Source organism: Silene latifolia, chromosome 11 (genome assembly GCF_048544455.1).
Source record: "Silene latifolia isolate original U9 population chromosome 11, ASM4854445v1, whole genome shotgun sequence".
Taxonomy (NCBI): Eukaryota; Viridiplantae; Streptophyta; class Magnoliopsida; order Caryophyllales; family Caryophyllaceae; genus Silene; species Silene latifolia.
Window position 1 is genome coordinate 47,407,467 of NC_133536.1, and position 21,332 is coordinate 47,428,798.

At 34.3% G+C, this 21,332-nt stretch overlaps 1 protein-coding gene across 1 annotated transcript; it reads left to right on the plus strand.

The window, feature by feature from the left end:
* The first annotated feature begins 20,313 nt into the window (after window positions 1-20,313).
* LOC141613348 (protein IRX15-LIKE-like) lies at window positions 20,314-21,003 on the plus strand. The gene has a single exon (XM_074432080.1). The coding sequence runs from the start codon at window positions 20,314-20,316 to the stop codon at window positions 21,001-21,003; it is 690 nt and encodes a 229-aa protein (XP_074288181.1).
* Window positions 21,004-21,332: the final 329 nt, after the last annotated feature.

A 21,332-nucleotide genomic window follows, 5' to 3' on the forward strand; every position in this document is an offset into this window, starting at 1 on the left:
CCATTAGGTTCCGTTCAAAGATCTGTAATTATTTCATTTCCATCTTCTTTGGCGTCCTTCGATGACGGATCGAGCATAGTAAGAGTCTTAAGGATGATATCATTCATTTTGTTGGAGCTTGGAGTTTGTTTTGAAATATTAAGGAGAGGGTTAATTTATTTGGAGTTTGTTTTAGCAGTTAGGGTTTGGAGAATATATTGAGATAATGGAAATGCATGTTAGTTGAGATAATGCAATGTATTTATACTAAGCAATGTGTGGGTTGAGTTGTTTTTTAATTAATATATATGTGAGGAAGTTGTGCCATAATCGCATCATCATATCTCTCAATACTTTGCTTCAAAATCTTATTGGACAAGAATGGCGATAATAATCTGGATCTTGATGATGACGATCTATGGAGTTGAAAAAATGGAAGCAAATCAAACAAGCATAACTCAACACTTTCAAAATGATCATTTCATTTAATTTTAAACCAAATATATTACAGCAATTATCAGAAATCAAAAGATGTATAATAAGCCGGAACAACCCCGGTTAAGCGTAAAAAGCGCTTCTCAACCTGCCACCAATCACGCCACTCTGGTATACCGCTAACTTCCGGGTCATTGGCTTCATATTTTGCAATAACAGATTGAATATATGCAAGGACACGACTTGCATGTGGAGATAAGGTTGGAAGAGTACAACTCAACATATCTCTGGCTGCACCAAGTTGCGAAATAACAGTAGCGACGAGGGTATGAAGATGATGATGATGATGAGGCTTTGTTGACAAGCCGGACCGCTTCACGCCTCTTAATCCAATAATTCCGTTGATGTTCAAGGGATGCTTTGATTAATGGGTGTTGATCGGCGGAAGCCCTGAGAACCTTCCCATCATCTTCAATCGTTTGTGTAAGCCATTCTTCGTTGTTGATAAAATTAGGGTTCATTGCCATGTTGTTTCAATTAATGAATGTTAGATACTAAAGGATGCTTTAATATTTATAGCTAGTCACATTTATAAGTTTTTTCAAAACCATTGGTAATTAATTTAAGGGATATTCTGCATGCATCGGAATTCTAACGGGCCGTAATTATACATGCATCTAGTAATATTTAATTTAATTTTTTTTTTATTTTTTAAGAACAAACAACAACGGTTATTTACAAACAACCCGTTGTCTTTAGTTATAACAACGGTTTTGTATATTACAACCCGTTGTTATAACTTTCCCCCCAAAATTGAGTCACACTTTCCACAACGGGTTTTTATACTTAAAACCGTTGTTAATAGTTTTAACAACGGGTTGCTTAAGAAAACCAACCGTTGTTACAACCTTTTACAACGGACGCTTTAACAACGTCCGCTTTTTTATATAACAACGGTTTTTGACCGTTGTTATAGCCTGTATCTGTAGTAGTGTAACCTGTTGCGATGGGTGCTCTGGCAGGGCCACACACTTTAGTGTGTAATCATTATTGAGGAGTTGGTGATGGGGTTCGGGTTGATGTGACGATTGAGCTGTTTTTATTCTTGTCTTTTTGTGATTGTATTGTGTGATTAGCACTGACCCCGTTTAAATGTTTTAAAAACTGTGGTGATCCATTCGGGGATGGTGAGCAGTTATTGAGCAGGTATGATATGACGCGTATGGGATAGCTGGGACGAGTCATCACATGGCAGTTAGAAGTCTTACGCTGTGTCAGACGATGTTTTATAGCTTTAATCGTTTTATCAGTAGACCGTCTGAGAACCTTGTATTTCAGTTCAACAGTTTTGGTTTTGATCATGTAATCACTTTAAACAATATTGTTATTTAAATGATATTTCTTCATTGTCATTTGATTATCATTGCCTCGGGTAACCGAGATGGTGACGTTCTTATACCTTAAGTGGTCCTGGTAAGGTACTTGGAGTATGGGGGTGTCACACAGATGGTATCTTTGCCGCAAAATTCGCGAGTTGGATTGGTTGTTGTGTAAGAGAGTATGTGCCTCTCGGTTTGCCGCGTATCGATCAGTTGAGTAAAGCCTGAAGGAAAAGCTATGGGGGAGAATAAAGGTATGTATATACAATAATAAATGCAGTAAGATGAAATTATCTTAGTATTTGATATGTGCTATTAGCCGAAACTAACCAAATATGCTCACCATATATGCAGGCAGCTTACACTGTCCCCCAATAACATGATGGTTACCTACAAAAAAAGATAGGGGAATCCTACAGAGCATGAAAGTTAAAGGTTGCTCGGAACCACTTGTTCAACAAGAAGACCGGAGAGATAAATAAGAAACCACCAACGAAGAAGTATCGGTATGTCAACCAGCAAGATTGGTATAACTTTATCGCTTATAGGCAGCCTGACAAGTTTAAGGTAATTTATGTGCGACTCATTGGGATCACTTTATTAGTAATCACTTAATAAGTTAAGAAATATGCTCACGTTACTCGATACAATTCATTTTATGAAGACTATGGCTGAAATTAGGACTACTACGTCAACACCCAAAGTCACTGATTCGACTGCCTCTCCACCCAAAATTCAAGAGGTAGTAATAATTTGAAAAATAGATTGTGAGTTTTTCCTTTTTTTTGGTTATTTAAATTATATGACGTCTCGTGTAATGTATATATTTTTTTTTTCTAAATTGTAGACCGAGGTTAAATCAGGCGACGTACATTATAAGCTATCTACTTTTGTTGCACACAACCTTGTTGTTCCTCTTAAAGGTAAATATCAGAGCGATAATTATAAAGAAAAACCGAATACTCCAACGCTCGTAGCTTTGCACCAGCTGGCTGAAAGGAAGGCAGCTACCGGGGATGTACTCATGATTGAGATCGAAAAGGATGTTGTGGGAAAAGGTACAGTTGTTATGATGGATGGGGAATCATTGTGTCAGTTTCTCGACCTTGACGAGTTAGATGCTATGCACATTGTAATTTGGATGAAGTAAGTTCATTAATAACACTTGTCATTTGGTTTTACGAATAGTGATGTTTATTTAAATCATCAAAGAAAATAACATTCTTCGTTCCATTTGACGTAATAGGTACATGTGTACACACATCGCTGAGCGGAACTATGTTTCTCATGACTACGGATTCTTGTCACCTGAATTGTTCTCTCAAAAGGTGATTGGATACACACACGGAGAACACATCGATAAAATTGCTCAACGGTTGAGGACGCCCAAAAGCCTATGGTGTGCCCCAAACAATGAGAATTTGTATGTATAGTACTTTATTATAATGAATCACGATTCTATTCATTTATTAACACGCTTACATGCATGTATATGAACTAACAGTTCGGTTTTCAATATTTCATAGCAAGCATTGGCTACTTACAGTAATCAATGTGAGAAAAAGCATAGTGTACTGGATTGACTCTTGCGATCATAGTCCCACTGAGAAATTTGTAAAGATGATAACTGAGTAAGTTTCAAACCTTACATTATAATGTCATTTGTTATTGTATGACCTTTGAAGACTAGGTTCCTTTTAATGTCCCATCAATATTACTGAGCCAAATGTTATTATAATTTCTTGTATATATTTATGAATTACTGTGTTTCGAGCAATTGGAGCATCAAGTCCAACTATTGTCCGGATAATAGTAAGTGTATTCTTAATAATTACTCCTATCATTTAATTTATGTTTATGCGAGAGGTTGATCTAATTTAGCTTATTTGTATGTGATTTATATAATAGTCTCCTCTACAACCAGACGACAAACAATGCGCCTTTTACTGTTGTCGATCCATGTGGGAGATTATCACCACGAAAATATACCAGCATAAAGTCATTGGTTAGTGTGTTTTAATAACTATTTCAAATGTAACTTGGATTTAATTCTGTGTAGTATTCCACTTATTCTGTCTATTTTGATTAAGTATACTTTGATTTGTAGTTCACTAGTTCCCACCTTCAATCAACAACAAAGACCCAACCTATTCGAAGGAAAACATCGCCGACATGAGAAATAAGTGGATCACTTATTTTTCTTTCATTAACGGATGGTCAATAGTCTACCCATTATGTATGTGTGTATATAGAGCCATGTGTATTTAGTTTTGGTCACCCTGTTTATAATATTTTGATGCTGGGTTGAATAGATTAATCTGTGTAATATTCTGATGTTGTAGGATTGAATTTTTGCAATGCGTAGCTGCTGAAATGCTATTTTGCAGTAGCATTTCAAATGAACCTGCTTTCGCAAAAATTAGCATTTCAAAGACTCTTCGGAACTCGCTAAAATAATTTTTTTAAAAAAATATTTATAAATTCGATTACGGTTAAAAATAAAGCCGTGGTCAATAAATATATTGACAACGGTCGCATTTAAATAGAAACTCGTTGACATATTCATCCATAATGCTACGGCCAAAAATATAATATAATGAAATAAAACCGTTGTCGAATTCATGACATTTAAAACGGTTTAATAAGCATAAACCGTTGTCATATTTAATATTTTACAACGATTTTGTTTCAGTAAAACCGTTGTCATAGGTTTCCGTAGAGCATTCCAACTAATGCTACCACGGTTTCAATATTATAGACAACGGTTTTTGAACCGTTCTTAATATTGTATTACGGTTATTTGAACCCCTTATTTACATTTCATAACGGTTCCGCCTTTTTAACAACCGTGGTCACAAAATAACAACGATCGATGTAATAACGGTTCCGTGTTTTGTAGTACAACGGTATATCACCTTATCTAACCGTTGTTGCACCTATTATTTGGCGTAGTGTATGTTGGTGTGCAAATAAAGAAAATATTTCCAAGTGAAAGTCCATCATAAAAGCATACATTGGATGCCAAAAGATCCCTAGGATGCCTTAGACGGACTCTGGAAGAAGCTTGCATTGGATTCCGCGTTGTCATAAAGCAAGAAGTTAAGACGGAATTAAGACAGAAATGAGAAACACCACGTCCCCGATCGGGGTTGCCCCCTTTTAGGTTGTTTACGATACTCCCCTTGGTCTTATATAAAGGGTGTTGATCCAGGACCTCAAACACATCTTTCCATACACTTTTATATATGTTTTAGTCTTAGTTTTCAGAATAAAATGTAGATTGGATTTCCCTTAAGCATTTCCTTTATGTTATAAACAATTTCTTTAAGCATTTCAAGTTATAATACAATTTACATTTCAAGTTTTCCATTTGTGATCTTGTTCTTCATTTTCAAGTTCTATTTCCATTGTCAAGGTAATTTCATTTCTAGTATTACTTTTGTTATTCATTTGTCATTTCCGTTACTAGTTAGTATGTTCTTGTTAATCATTTCATTTGTCATTAGTTTAGTTTTCATTATACAAGAGTAATTCATATGTCTAGGGAATAGGGAAGTCATGCATAAATAGTTTTTGTAATAGTTGAATTAGGATGATATAGTAATTATATAATAGTTTCTATCACATGCTTGTATTGAATTGTTAGTCTTTGATTGTTGACCACTATCTTAGATTAAATTTGTTAATTCACTTTTATAAGTCGAGAGGCACGAAAATGAATTAGACTAAGCATGTTTTAGTATACCGACCTAGCCATAGCGAGAGCTCGTTAGGACCCGTTCTATGGTTGACAATAAGGCCGAGAGGTGGTTGTCATAAGACCTAAACAATTAACGACATTATCAACTCCTATGTTTAACTTGAGCATTTACATAATTTGCATGTGTAACCCGACTTCCCTAGGCTCTTTCTTTATTATTGATTTCTTTCATTGCTTTATCATTGTTTTACAAACCCAACCAAACAATCATACAATAACCGACCTCGATAGAATTCACTCCATGACAACTTGTTAGCAACTCATGTCTCCTTGTGTTCGACCCTTACTACATTCATTTGTGTCTAGGGTACTTATCTTGATTAGGTTTCGACATCCTATCACAGATACATGGGTATCTACACACATCTTTTGTTAATATCTCTAAGCATTTTGTTTTTGTTTTATCCATGCAAGTGGTATGTTATTTGATTCGTCTTAAGCTTAAGACGAATAATTCTGTCTTAAGAGAGAATTTGTAAATACAGAAATACAACATATCATTAACTCAATTTTTTTAGGGAAAAAAACTCGCTCTGTGCCGGTTAATTGTTTACCTATTTCATTTATAGGTGTCTCATTCATTTGTTTACCTTTCTATATTGACAATATTTTTGAAAGGTAATTTGATTATCCTCATAACCTATTATCCACTTATCACTTAATTGCATAATCCACAAATGATTTTCTACCCTCTCCTTGTTTTTTTACTAAAATTAAAGATAAACAAATGATCGTGACGAAGAGTCCTAAGTAATATAACAAAATAGAATCATATAAATTCCTTGATCACATATACTTACTTTCCTCCAAACCAAAGGTAACATTTGCTTTTTGGCACTATTCATGATCGTGGGGAATCTTTGATATTATTCTTAATTTATAAGACAAAATATAGTCATGTGAGATTTTGTTTGATTTATCGTTATAAATGCTATAAGAATATCAAATTTTAATAATTTTTAATAATGTAAAACTAAAAATATTCACGTTACAAAACATATTTCGGCAAATGTGATAAAATAACTATTACATTCAGTTTGAATGGGAGGGAGTATCAAACATCACAAATATAAAAACAAATGATACGGCTAAGTAAAGCACGAGGTTCAAAATCACCCCATAAATTCATCAGCCCAATAATTGAGGTACTTTTCTCAAATGCATGATGAGTACCTTTGAGAAAAATGGAGTAATGGAGTACATTATGCTCGAGAAAAGCTTTGTGATATCTTCTTAATTGGCCCAAAAAGATAAAGTGATAGAGTGGCCCGGTCTTCCATAATTTTTCCCATGTTTAAAGCACTCCTTACTTCATTATTTCTCCTTATTAATCCTTGTCTCCTCCTAACCTTTCAATAATCCTAGTACAAATATTATCCTTGACTTGATCATGAAAATATTATTAAAATTAAGTAATTGGTTGATTAATTTTTTATTGTTAAACCATCAAATTATTCTGGTTTTAAGCACTGTTTTTTTGGACTGAATGGAGCTGAATTGAACTGAACGGAACTGAGCTAAGATGAAGTGAGTTGAACTGAATTGAAATTTGCTGAGATAAACATAACTGAAATAAGCTTCGTTGAACTGAAGTAAGCTGAAATTAAGCCGAAAAAAATAGAGCGTTAATCGAGTTGAATAGAATGACAATTTTTATCACCATTTGCACTCGACTTGATCTTAATCTATTTTTAATTAAGATAGATCAACTTCTTACGTGTTAATTAAAGTGACCAGACATTTTCTGTTAATTAATAATACAAGTATGGATTATAAAGTGTTGAGAATAAAACTTTGACCCATATGAATTTCACATGTAAGGATCCCACATTGGAAAATTAGAGAAGAGAATTCCATTATATAAGGCAATGGATTACTTTATTTATTGTCAATTGCTTTTAGAATGGAATTCTCTTTAACCTGTGTTGTGGACTCTTTCTCCTTCGTTCGGGTTCAGCCCAAACTCATTGTTGAATTTAACATAAAGCTATAAATAATTGTGTTAGGAGTACTTATTTACTGAATATATGATTCTTTGGACGGTTGGTTGTTAGTAACAAAGAAGGGTTATGACTAATGAGTGTATGACCATAATCCAAAGGCTAATGAGGGTTGGTAGTTGATAACAAAGCTAATACAACATACATTAGTGTACGGCCACTACTCTAAACAAAACACCCTTGTTGAATGTTGACCCATACAAATTTCAATTAAAACATGTTTCCATATGATGTTCAGACCACGTGGATTGTATCCAAGAATAATCATCTCAAATTTTAGGGGTGTTTGGTTAGAGGTTTTAGAATGAATTGGAATGAATTCAATTCATTTTAGGGGGTATTTGGTTGGGAGGTTTGGAATGGAATGAAATAGATTCTAGTCATTCTAATGTTTGGTTGAGGTATTTTGGAATGGAGCTAGAATCCTGATGGATTCTCATTCCATCCCAACCCCTTGGAATCTCATACCCACCTCCTTTCCATTGATTCAAACTTCATTCCTTCATGTTTATTTTTTTAATGAACCAAACATGTTTTGGAAAGTATAGAATTGGAACCTCATATTCCCATGGTTTCTCATTCCAATCAATTCCATTCCTAAGTAGTGAACCAAAGTATTTGGTTGGAGGTTTTTGTAATGCAGTTAGATACCCAATGGATTCCAAGCCCTTGGAATCTCATACCCATCTACACACCCAAGTTTTTAACTCCATTCCACCTTGTTACTACTAATATATCCATTCCAGAGTCGAACCAAACACTTATGAGCAAGTATGGGGTTCTAACTCTATACCTCTATGGAGTCACAATCCATTTCAATCCATTCCAATACTTTGAACCAAACGACCTTCGGGGTTAACTAGTTTTATACCCGTGTATGCACGGGTCTTATTTTAACTTCCTCGCATAAAAATTAGGGATTATTTAATAATGTTATTGAATATTAGACTTTCGTACGACACTCACTTAAGATAATACAAATACAACCATTTTTACTTGCGACGGTCGTATCCGTGTTTTTTTACCAAAAAAAAAAATCGACCATTTTGAGTTAAATAGTTGCCGCTTTATGGTAAATAGTGACCACTTTGTTAAAATGATCATTTTTTAGGAGTAAAAATGTATTCACTATTTAACATAATATGATCATAATTTATCAAAAAATGGTCATTTTTTTTATCATCACTCATCGACTGTCGTACAAAGTAATTTCTCAATCACATTTCATAGCTCAATATAATATAATTCAATGCTTTAAAGCCACCAATGTTACAATAACAAAATACGATCCAAAGCTTTAAAGTCGTCGTTCTTTCATCAATAATACTAAGTCTTAAAGCTACACGTTTTTCTCTCTTCAACTTCTTTATCTAATTAATAATGTAAAGAGTTCTCCATAATTTTTTCAAGTCTAGGTTCGTCTATGTCCGGCCCAAACTCATCAACGATCACCTCTAGTTATGACCAATCGGAAGGATAGGATTAGGTTCGACTAAACAAATTCAATTCTATCAATCAAAATGAAAAAACAAAAACATATATAACCAGCTCAAAAAACTGCATGAAATTAAATATCAATCCTATCATAATGTTTGGAGAAAACAAAATTTCAAGTATGAATGTACAATTTAACTAATGGTTAACAATTGTGCGAAATAGTTTTATATATCAAATTATCAATCCATGCGAATAATAATCAAAGGAATGTCAGAATTGGAGAAAATTCTCTGAATTTTAGAGGGAAGTACCAAAACCATAGAAATAAGAAATGGGTTTCTCATTTCTTCATCTCTTTTCATAGAACCTCTCATTTTGTATCAATTTTTCAGAAATTTTCTTCATTCTATCTTCTTGATTTTTACCCCAATTAAGATCCGGCTTTATTTGCTCTCCATTTTAGCCTAGGAGAGTTATATTTGTCATTCATCTTAAAGATTACAGGTATAAATCAAGAAGTAATGAAGTTTTCTAGAACTTTATTTGAGTTTTAATTTCATTTCTTGATTATATCAAAACGATGAACAATGGCAACCTATGTGCTTAGAATATTTGCTTTGCTTGGTTACTTGTTGCTCTTTTGAGAATTTTATTTAAGTATTTCACTCATACTTTTGTGTATGTTTGTATCTAGATCTATTTTTTCTCTTATATTTTCACATTTTTTTTGTTTTTCTTCTTCTATTGGGTTGTTAATGATTCCGACTTTCGTTTGAAAATCTTGTATTTGTCATTGTTATCTTGGTTCTTCAATGGTAATATGAAAGTCTTTGTGTTTCTGTTACCGCTCCCATCCGCGAGGATGTTATAGGTTAATTTCGATTAACCTAGTTTTCTGATGAGTCGTAATTATATACATATTTATGCCTCCCCTTAATTGCTTTGATACAATTTTCGTGCTAGTTTATATCATTTACATGTCTTTTATGTTAAAACGTTGATACTTCCGCCTTTTGATGTTTAATGCAGGAATGATGCATTTGAGGAGCAAAGGAATAAAATGGGTATCGCGGAGTGGGCATGGAGGAATACACGGAGCATGGCACGAGAATCTAGAAGAATAAAGGAAGAGCTTCTTATTACTAGTGCTTACATTAAAGAGCCGTATATCGAGTTCTACAATAGATATTCAAGTGATTTCAACTGGAGGTGAAAGCTTATCTTCTTAGCTTTCCAACGCCATAAAAATCGCTTGTTTCTGACAATTAACGAAGAAATGGCGGCCGTTTGAAGTTCAGTGCGCGAAGCAGGAACTTGGTTCCTCGATCAACTGCAGGAAGGCTCGATCGAGGAACCAACCTAATCAATTAAGCTAATTAAAATATGCAATTTCGAGAGTTGGGGTTCCTGAACTTTGTTGCCTCGATCAACTAGGGCTGGGCTCGATCGAGGAACTTGGTGACTCGATCGAGGAACCACTTGGTTTTAGAATATTCCGCAATTTTCCTTAAGTTGGTTATGTTTTGCTATAAATACCAAAACTCGTACCCTAACTTATTTACGCTTTTATTTCTATAGTTTCGTATAGCTACCTTAGAAAACTCTCTCAAATACTTAGTTTAGTTTAATTATTGTTCTTATTTCCGGATCTAGCTATTTACGGTATTGTTCTTAATCTTTCTTCGTTAATTATTAATTCAATTCATGCTATTATTTATTTGTTCTTATTTATTGTCTTCAATTATGTCTTTCATTCAGATTATTGTTGTTATTTCCTTTAATATGAGTAGCTAAATGCTTAATCTAGGGTGAAAGGGGATCTAGGTTGTTAAAAAAGGGGTTATTATGAATTGATTGTTAAATTGCTCTTGATTGTTGTTTAATTATCGTATTACTCCTAATTAGTTAATTACCGATCAGAATTGATTAATTAGTCTTGCATAAATTAGGATTTTTACCGACCGGGTTAAGACTAGTATAGGCCACGATAATTGAATTAGATCGACTTAATTATAGCGATTGCATGTTAAGTTAGATCTAAAAAGGATTATTGAATCGACCGATCATATGAATTTCAACAATATAATTTCCTCAATCAATGAATTAAATCATACCCTTTGATGACTACCTAGTGAACCCGAATCCCTAGACTCTTTAATATTATTGTTTACAACCGTTATTTACTTGCAATTAGTTGTTAGATATCAAATCAATAACCCCCAAAATTGTTACCTTAGGACAAACTTAGATATAAACAAACTAGATAAATTAACTAGCCTCCCTGTGGATTCGACCCTGACTTACCACTAGCTATCTTGTTAGTAGTGGTTTATGATTTATTTTGACCAAGGCAAACGACTGAAATTAACCTTATCATTTTCTTACCTTAACCAAAAAAAAAAAATGAATGTCAGAATTGTGTAAAGGGTTAGTTGAGTAACTAATAACAGAATTGTGCCTGCAAGGGTGGAGTTTAGTGGTTAAAACTTGGGTGAAATTCCCAGGAGACCCAGGTTCAAGCCTCCCCAAGAGCAAAATCTTGTGGAGCATTCTTGGCCTAGTCCATGCCTAATAGACTTCGAGTCTGTCACCCTCGGTGGCTTACCTGGTATACGTGGTTTGCAAGCTATCACGTACACCCGAGGGTTTACCCAGTGCACACCGAAGGTAGCGGGTTCCCTCGTCACAAAAAAAATAAAAAATAAATAATAATAATAATAGAATTGTACGAGCTAATCAACCAAAAAGTGAACATCATACCTTAAATAAACATGATTGTGAAAGTGTGTATACACAATTGACAATGTTTTTTTTTTGTCTAAACCATCCGGTAATCCGAACCACATTGGGCCGACTAATCCGGATTTCGGGGCGTGTCCAAGGATTACGGTATTTAAACCCCTCCCAATCGCAGTTGTGGGGGATCGATCCGCAGACCTCCTTACCAAGCGCAGCCACATGCTACCACTGCGCCAACCAACGATTGGTATACACAATTGACAATGTGATGCCCTGAAATTCTTCACGAATGTCAACTCCCTTAATGACCAAAGTTTTTCAAGACAATTAACTAATTATCGATTAAAATTATAATTATCAATATGTGAGTTCAATAATAATAATAAACAATATGTTAAGACTAAGTAAATTAACAATTCTTAATACAAATAATAATATTCAGCAAGAGTAACATAAATAAAATATAATTATACTTAACTTACATTCTAAATTTTGGCGAAATTCCAAACAATCACATAAGAATAGAAATGGATCGATTAGTTTAACATAGTGTCATTAAATTGTTAAGAAACTATTATATACACTCCATAACCAACATCGAATGTATTTCAATTCAATATGGAGAATATGAAGTGAGAGAAATAAAGTGGAATTAAAGGCCTTCCTCTATTTATTTTTTTGTGTTCTTTTTTTCTCTTATGTAGGAATTAGGTGATGTGGAGGGGGTTTGATTTGTTGATGTAGCATTAAAACAGATAGGTAGTTTGCATTTTTATTATTATATACAGATATATAGATATAGATATACATAATACATTGATCTAAGAATGATTCTTTTATACAACGGTATTTTCCCTGTTTTTATTTAAAGTGGCCACTTTTTAGTTAATAATTCATTTTTAGGTAAAATTGACCACTTAAAAAACATGATTATTTTTTAGTCAAAAAAATAATTATTATTTAACAAAGAGTAGTCATTATTTATCAAATTTTAATCACTTTCTCCTGATCACATAAATAACGCAATTAGTCTTGTTATAGACGGGTATATCCATCTATTGTTATAGACGGGTCAAATGCAATGAAAGTGGTGACATTTTTTGCCCCCACCACTCTACTTGTTGTTTGTTCTATTAGGAAAGTGGTATTGTATTTGACCCGTCTTTTATTATGGACGGATCTAATGGACCAATTACACTGATTATCATGTAAGTTGAATCTAATTCTCGTTATTGCTGTTAGTAGTTGTATTTGGAGTAGTTCATTTTGAATGATTCAACTGAGAGCCATTATTTTGATACTTTAAATTACGCATAAATATAAGGGACAAAAGCCAATATGCGAGTTTTGTATAATCCATACCGGGATTTAGGAGAATAAGGGGAAATTAAAGCTTAATTTGAACTTGACCCTTTGTATGCTCCAAGAGATGAGAAAGGGTCTTTTCCGGTTCTTCATTAAAAAAAAAAAAAAAAAAAAAAAGGTAGAGGTCCCTTTCTCATGGACGATTTAGGGCTCGGGTTATTGTTTGTAATTTACCTTGTCCATGTCCATGTCACGTGTCCAATTTCATATTCATGTCCATCTCCATAACTGTTTTCCGGTCTATACTTCTTGTTCCACGGAAATAACACTAGGTGATGGTGTATTATTTAAGGAAAATGATAAATACATTGGGTTCTATTTAAGCATTTATTACTTTCAAATTTGGCATTAATTTAGAAATTAGGGAATAAATTACACATGAGACCCGTCTCGAATTGGCCCGACCCGAACCCGACTCGTTGACCCGTTTTGCCAGGTCTAGTTGTACTATGAGAAAAGCATCATTTTATGTAACTTTCATAAGTACTATTCAAATAGTAGCCGTTTAGTAAAATTGAAATTTGAAATTAGACGCATAACATTTCTACAACGCATGCATGATTATTGTGTACACTGTAGGAACTACAACCGAAAAAGGAAAATAAACACGATTATGATGTCCAATTAAGATCTAAGTGTGTACTTTAATGTGTTAAGCACGAGAGAATGTAGAGTGCCCAAAGACTTGAAAGGCTCCCAATGTTCAAGGCTGAAAGAGGATGGACCCACCCCGACCGCCGTTTATCGCGGAATAAATGCTTTGTCATTTCTAGAACAAACACCCCATTCTCCTTCCCAATGTCACATTTTTTCTTTCTTGTCTATTTTAGGAATTTGCTCTTTTATTCATCCATCATTATTTCATTATTACAATTTTACGAAGTAATTTTGGGGTACTTTTACAACGAAATGGTTACGACTTTCGATTTGTAAAATCTTGGATTATTGGCTAACACTTAACAATTACAGTATTTATTTTAAATAATTAATTCTTCTATGAAACGTTTTTACACAAACGTTATTATAAAACCATCAATTAGTTTGCTTCACGCGAAAGTGGTAACTAGCCCCAATAACTTTAACCAATTGTGAAATTAAATCTCATAACTTTGGCAAAAAGTGAAATCTAACTCAATTTCTCTTTTTAACTTAAATCATATCATTAAATCATTTTATATATAGGTTCATTGTACACTAAATAATTATTAACATTTTAAAAGTATTTATTTAATTTATTAACATAATTTTTAGAATATTTTTAATATTTTTACTAATTTTATTATAATTCACATACAAATGAGAGTACATTTACAAGTTTTCAATTTTATTTAATTCAATCAAATATTTGTTTCCAACAATGTGTAATAAATTGCATAGAAAATTTTAAATTTTTAATAAGTTTTATTGTATATTTATAAATTGTATTGATGAATAAAATTGAGTTTTTTAGTGCAATTTTGGTTGAAAATAAAAAATTGGGGTGAATTTCACTTTTTATCAAAGTTATGGGCTACATTTGTAAGTTATGGGCATAATCTCAAAATTGACTAAAGTTATGGGAGCTAATCACCACTTTCGCGGCTTAACTTCATTATCTTCCACCTATTCTTTTAGACTTAATTTCAGCTATTTCAGTTCAATTTAGTTCTATTCGGTTCGTTTCAGTTCAGTTACTTTCAGCTATTTCAGTTCAATTTAACTCTATTCGGTTCGGTTCGGTTCAGTTCGGTTAGATTCAACTTCATTTAGTTCAGTTTAGCTCGAATCTTCACAAATTAATTATTTACTTCAATTCAATTCAGTTCGATTAAGTTCAGCTCCATTAATTAAGTTCCAACTCTTTTCAGCCGAAAAGAACAGAGTTTAAGAATTGAACTAAACTTATAGGAGATGAACTGAACTGAACTTAATTTATATGAGCTTAACTTTTCTGAACTGAAATATAAGAGCTAAACTGAACCTCAATAGAGTGACTTTTAGTACTCCCTCCACCCATTAATATTCTTCTCATTTCTCGATTATATGTGAATAGTATTTTAATGAAATGGGAAAACATTAATGTGTGAAGGGAGTACAAAAGAACATAGTCTAATAACTTCCACTAACTACTATTAGAATGTCTACTATGATTGGGTAATAAGAGCATCAATATACTTTATTAATGGTTTTACAGTGTTTTATCGTAAAACTGTTTTACAAGAGATATAAGTTTACATAATATATATCACTATTCTTTTTTCGGTTTTACCTTGTGTCCCATTATTCCTCCTTGTAAGTTGTAACACATCCCCTATCTACTAAAAGAACAGGAGAACCTATCATTTTTCCTGCTAAAAAATATTTCCTAAAATTGGGCTTAATATTTTTTAGCATATACTATCACTACTACAGATACAGGCTATAACAACGGTTAAAAACCGTTGTTATATAAAAAAGCGGACGTTGTTAAAGCGTCCGTTGTAAAAGGTTTTAACAACGGTTGGTTTTCTTAAGGAACCCGTTGTTAAAACTATTAACAACGGTTTTAAGTATAAAAACCCGTTGTGGAAAGTGTGACTCAATTTTGGTGGGAAAGTTATAACAACGGTTGTAATATAAAAAATCGTTGTTATAACTAAAGACAACGGGTTGTTTCTCAATAACCGTTGTTGTTTGTTTTAAAAAAATAAAATAAAAATTAAATTAAATATTACTAGATGCATGCACAATTACGGCCCGTTATAATTCCGATGCATGCATTATTACTGTCATCCATGTGCATATGAATGGACAATATATGGAATGAGAAGGGTTATAATAAGATTTGAAGCAGCAGAGAGAGATATGATGATGATGATTATGGCACAACTTTCTAAACATATATTAATTAAAAAACAACTCAAACGACACATTACTTAGTATAAATACATGCATTATCTCAACCACCATTCCATTATCTCACTATCTCCAAACCCTAATCAAAAAACAAACTCCAAACCCTAATTAATCTTTCAAACAAACTCCAAACTTCATCAACAAAATGAATGATATCATCCTTAAGACTCTTACTATGATCGAGAACAACAACAGTTTCATCTGCCGGTTGCTCCACATTGAGGACAGTTTCAGGAGCTACCTTGTGGATGCTCGATCCGCACTCAAGGACGCCAAAAAAAATGGCTTGACAGAGCAACAATTGTTGCAACTATATGACGATATAGCAACTGCTGAACGAAACCTCCAAATAGCTAAGGAGGGGAGGATGGATATCATAGAAGAGAATAAGACTCTCTATAAAAATATAAGAATTGCATTTTTATCAATGTAATTCTTTTTTTAATTTATGTATTTATATATATATATATATTAATTAATTAATTAAGTTTATCATGCATTCCTCTCTATCATCTTGCTTCTTCTTTGCTTTATTTTATTTAATTTGTTTTACTAACTAATTAAGCGAATAATACTTAGATAAATAACATAATGATCGATAAAAACACATACATGCAAATGAAATAATTAGAAAAATAAAATAATGACGATGAAAGACGATGAAACCAACGAAGGATGAGATTTACCTGATAATTAGAGAAAGTAAGAGACGATGAAACCAACAGTGACGGCGAGATGATAAAGCGACGATGAGAAAGAGAGAAAGAGACGATGAGAAAGTGTGTGTTTGTGTTTGTGTTTGTGTTTGTGTTTGTGTTTGTGTTAAGGTTTGTGTTTTGTGGTTGTAGCTGATCTGTGTTTGTGTGGTTTATAGTATGGAAAGTATTGACAACGGTTGTTAAACAAAAACCGTTGTTAAAAAGTTTTAACAACGGGTTTAAAAAATAACCGTTGTGATTACTTTTCACTAACTTTGCGCCAATTTTGCGCCAAATTATTAACAACGGTTGTGCATGTTTGACCCGTTGTTAAAACTTATAACAACGGTTATATAACCATAACCGTTGTAATTAATTTTAGTAAAATTCGCGCCATACGTTCTACAACATCTATGGTGATTTTCGTGAATAAGCGTTGTTAAAGAGGCGTTGTAGTTGCCTGGATTTGTAGTAGTGTATATGTATGTTGAGTTGTAAATGGACATAATTTTTTAAATGTAAATTTACAAGATTCAATATATTACATTTCCCACAAATTTATGTCAAGTTTTTTTACGATAAAGAAATTCGTTTTTATCGTTGTAAGAATTTACGATAAAAATTCATTGACATTTTAAGACGCTAAGACTAAAAATGTGTTATTAATAAAAAAAAATACTCTAGTAATTAATTTAATACTTGTAAGAGGGTAAGGCGGAGTCAAAATAACGTCATTACTTTCTCAGTAAAAGAAAAACTTTCATTAAAAATACTCAATTCAGACTTTTTACAATTTTAATTTAATTTTCCAAATTAAAATACAATGATAGAAACATGAAAAATAAATGAATTGTCAATTTAAATTTTATAAATAATAATCTAAAAAAGTAAAAACAAAAAAAAAAAACTATATACATCGTGCATATGTTGCACGGGGTCTAACTAGTTTGATATATACAACCCATCGGGTTGTATTTAAGCATTTAAGATCTTCCATATTTGGTATTAAGTTAGGAATTCAAGACTAAATTATACACAACCCAATGCAATTAATGCATATATTAAAAATTTTCTTTACATATTTAGTTTCTTAAATACAACCCATTGAGTTGTATATATAAAAGCCCTTAATTTAATACATAACCCCTTGTGACCTGAATTATTACAAACTCGAAATAACCTGACCCTAACCTAACCTAATTAACCTCTTTATCAAATTTATTTCTAAAACATTAAGGATGTTAATGACCACTTTTGCTATTTATATAGCTTTAATATATGATGATTAAAAAAATAAAAAATTATGCAACTATATAAGCACACACTAATATGCATACTAATAGTTGACATAAATAGTGTTTTATTTTTTGGGTTATTTCATAACAATAATCCATCCTATTGGTAGTCTGCAATAATCACTCCATTCTATCAATAATCCCAATTAAATCTAATCTAAGCACCATACCTTCTAATAATGAACCAACTGATATTTTTTTGAAGTTTATGCCAACGAAAATATGCAATGGAAATTATTAAAGAAGAGAAGGTAGACGGAGCAAAGCCCATTCGCACACCCATTGCTCCGAATCATGAGCTGGCACTTTCGACGAGCCCACTGTTGAACGATCCTTTAAAGTACAGGAGGCTGGTTGGGCGTCTCGTGTATCTTACGATTATACGGCCAGATTTGCTATATGCCGTCCACACCTTGTCACAATTTGTTCAAACACCGCGTAAAGAGCATTGGGATGCTGCATTACGGGTTATTCGATATTTGAAAGGTGATCCATGGAAGGGCATAGTGATGCATAGAAACTCGGGTTTTCAGCTCAACGGGTACTCGGATTCTGACTATGCCCGATGCCCGTTGACACGACGTTCCCTAACCGGGTATTTTGTCTCCTTGGGTGAAACACCGATTTCCTGGAAGGTTCAAAAACAGCCCACGGTTGCTAAGTCAACCGCTGAAGCGGAGTATAGGGCAATGGCAGCGGTCACAAGTGAGCTCATATGGTTGAAGTCGTTTCTTCACTCGCTAGACATTATTCATAGTCATCCCATGCGAGTATTGTGTGATAATAGCTCAGCTTTACACATTGCCAAAAACCCGGTTTTCCATGATTGTACCAAGCACATTGAAGTTGATTGTCACTTCATTCGACAACATTTGGTAACCAAAAACATTGCAGCTAGCCATGTTCAAAGTAAGGAGCAAATCGCGGACCTCTTTACTAAGGCCCTTGGTGGAGATGCGTTCGATTATTTGAAGCGTAAGTTGGGCATTCGGTCTCCTAATGCTCCAACTTAAGGGGGAGTATGCAAATATCGACCATAATATTCACAAGATATGTGGGATATGCTTGAGATATTAGGAAGATATTTGTTTGTATCATTGTGCAAGTTTTGTATCTTTCTGTTATTTTGTTTCCTCTTTTGTAGGATGTAGTTGGTAGTAGCTTTGTATAAATAGGAAACCTATGCATCGTCTTTTGCATCAATGAATCACGGCCTTTGAGCCTATCTTTCCAATTTCCTCATTTCACAGTTTATCAGTGTGTTTGGATAGTAAAAGTGGAGGGAAAGGTAGAAGAGGGAAAATGAGGGAAGGGAAAGGGAGGGGGAATGAAGGTTTGGTTGTTTGGATACAATTTTCCTCTAAATTTTGTCTATTGTGGAGAGATTTTAATTAAGTTTGTAGGAGGAAAATTGGATCCCTTCAAATCTCCCCTCACCCCCTCAAAAATAAGGGATTTTAAATCTCATATTCTCCCCCTTTTTTTACCTCCAAATTCCTCAATTCAAGCACACTCTAAGTGTTTGTATAGCAAAAGTGGAGGGAAAGGGAGGGGAGGAGAAAGAAGGGAGAGAAGGGAAGGGGAGGGAACATGGGGTCTGGATGTTTGGATATAATTTTCCTCAAAATCTTGTCTATTATGAAAAGATTTTGATTAGGATTGGAGGAGAGAAATTAGATACCTCTAAATCTCTCCCCCTCCATTTCCCTCCACCCTCAATTGATATCCAAACAACGAATTTTAAATTTATTACTCTCTCTTTCTTTTTCCTTTAAATCACTCAATCCAAACACAAAAATGAATAAAAAGAGAAAATATATTATAAGAATAAAAGTATATTAAAAAGGAAATAGGGAGAAAGTAAAGGAGAATATACAAATTGGATTTAACGAGGGGGCATATGTTGGTAGTTTCTCCGTTTTCCTTAATTATTGGGATCCGTTATTGTACCTTCAAATCCCCCCCCCTCTCCTCCCCCATTTCTCTCCGCAATTCGTTCCTGCTTCCCTCTATCTCCTCATTCACTCCCAAATCCAACACATTCAAAAACATACCCAAAAAACCTCAATTCAAAAAACCATACTCATAATCAAACTCCAACCAATGAAGTCCACCCCAAGACTCATCGTCTTCCACCCATCCTTCTACAAACCCACCACCACCCCAACCCCTCGTCTCTACCTCCTCGCCTTCTTCTCCCTTTTCACCTTCACCTTCCTTCTCACCCTCTTCAAACCCACCTCCTCACCCCACCCCCCCACACCCACCTCCTCACCCTCCCCATACACCCTCTCCCCCACCGTCTCCGCCGCCCTCCTCCACTACGCCACCACACCAACCACCACCCCACGCATGACCCCTTCCGAACTCACTACCATCGCATCCACTCTCCTCCACCACTGCCACCCTAACTGCAACCTCCTTGTTTTCGGGTTCTCCCATGAATCCCTCCTCTGGCATTCCCTCAACTCCCCTTCTCCTCGTCGTACCGTCTTCCTGGACGAAAATCAACACCTCGTCGCCTCCTATGAACGCAATTTCACCGACATCGAAGCGTATGAGGTTGATTATACTACTAAAGTCACCCAATCTGATGAACTGATCCAATACGCTCGTGCACACCGTGCTTCTCACTGTAAACCTGTTCAGAATTTACTCTTCTCCGACTGTAAATTAGCCGTTAATGATTTACCCAATCATTTGTACTCCATTCAATGGGATGTTATCATAGTCGATGGTCCACGCGGATACTCCGGGAAGATGCCAGGGAGAATGTCGGCGATTTTCACCGCGGCGGTCTTAGCCATGACGCCGACACCGGCGGCAACGGTGGAGACGGAGACGCAGCGGAGGACGCACGTGTTCGTGCATGATTATGGAAGGGAGGTGGAGAAGATGTATAGTGAGGAGTTTCTGTGTAAGGAGAATTTGGTGGAGGTTAAAGATGAATTGGCTCATTTTGTTGTTAAGGAAAGGGGATTGGAGGATGATTTGGGGTTCCGGTTTTGTACAGGGGAGGAGGATCTTTCATCTTCTTCATGAAAATTCGTCGCTTCAGGTTTAATTAATCGGTACCATACCATCTGGTGGCGCGGTCTCAGTTTTCTTTTAACAAATGGTATACGGTAATTAAGTGTTGTCTAGTTCTAGTACAATTATTGTCCTGTAAATGTAGATTTTGTGTTTTTACTTTTAGAGTTGGAATTGGAGAGGACATGTGAAATGTAGCAGGACAAAAAGTTGGACTGCTGCTATCATTTATCAAAGTATACATTGGCTTCATTTTGCTATACAATCTTTTTTTTTTCTTTTTTTTTTTTTGGCACTAGTAAAGAAAGAGTTTTACATATCACATGCATTGATGCATTCAC

What these genes read in the sequence shown, in the direction of transcription:
- LOC141613348 (XM_074432080.1), top strand. Translation starts at nt 20,314, where the DNA reads ATGACCCCTTCCGAACTCACTACCATCGCATCCACTCTCCTCCACCAC.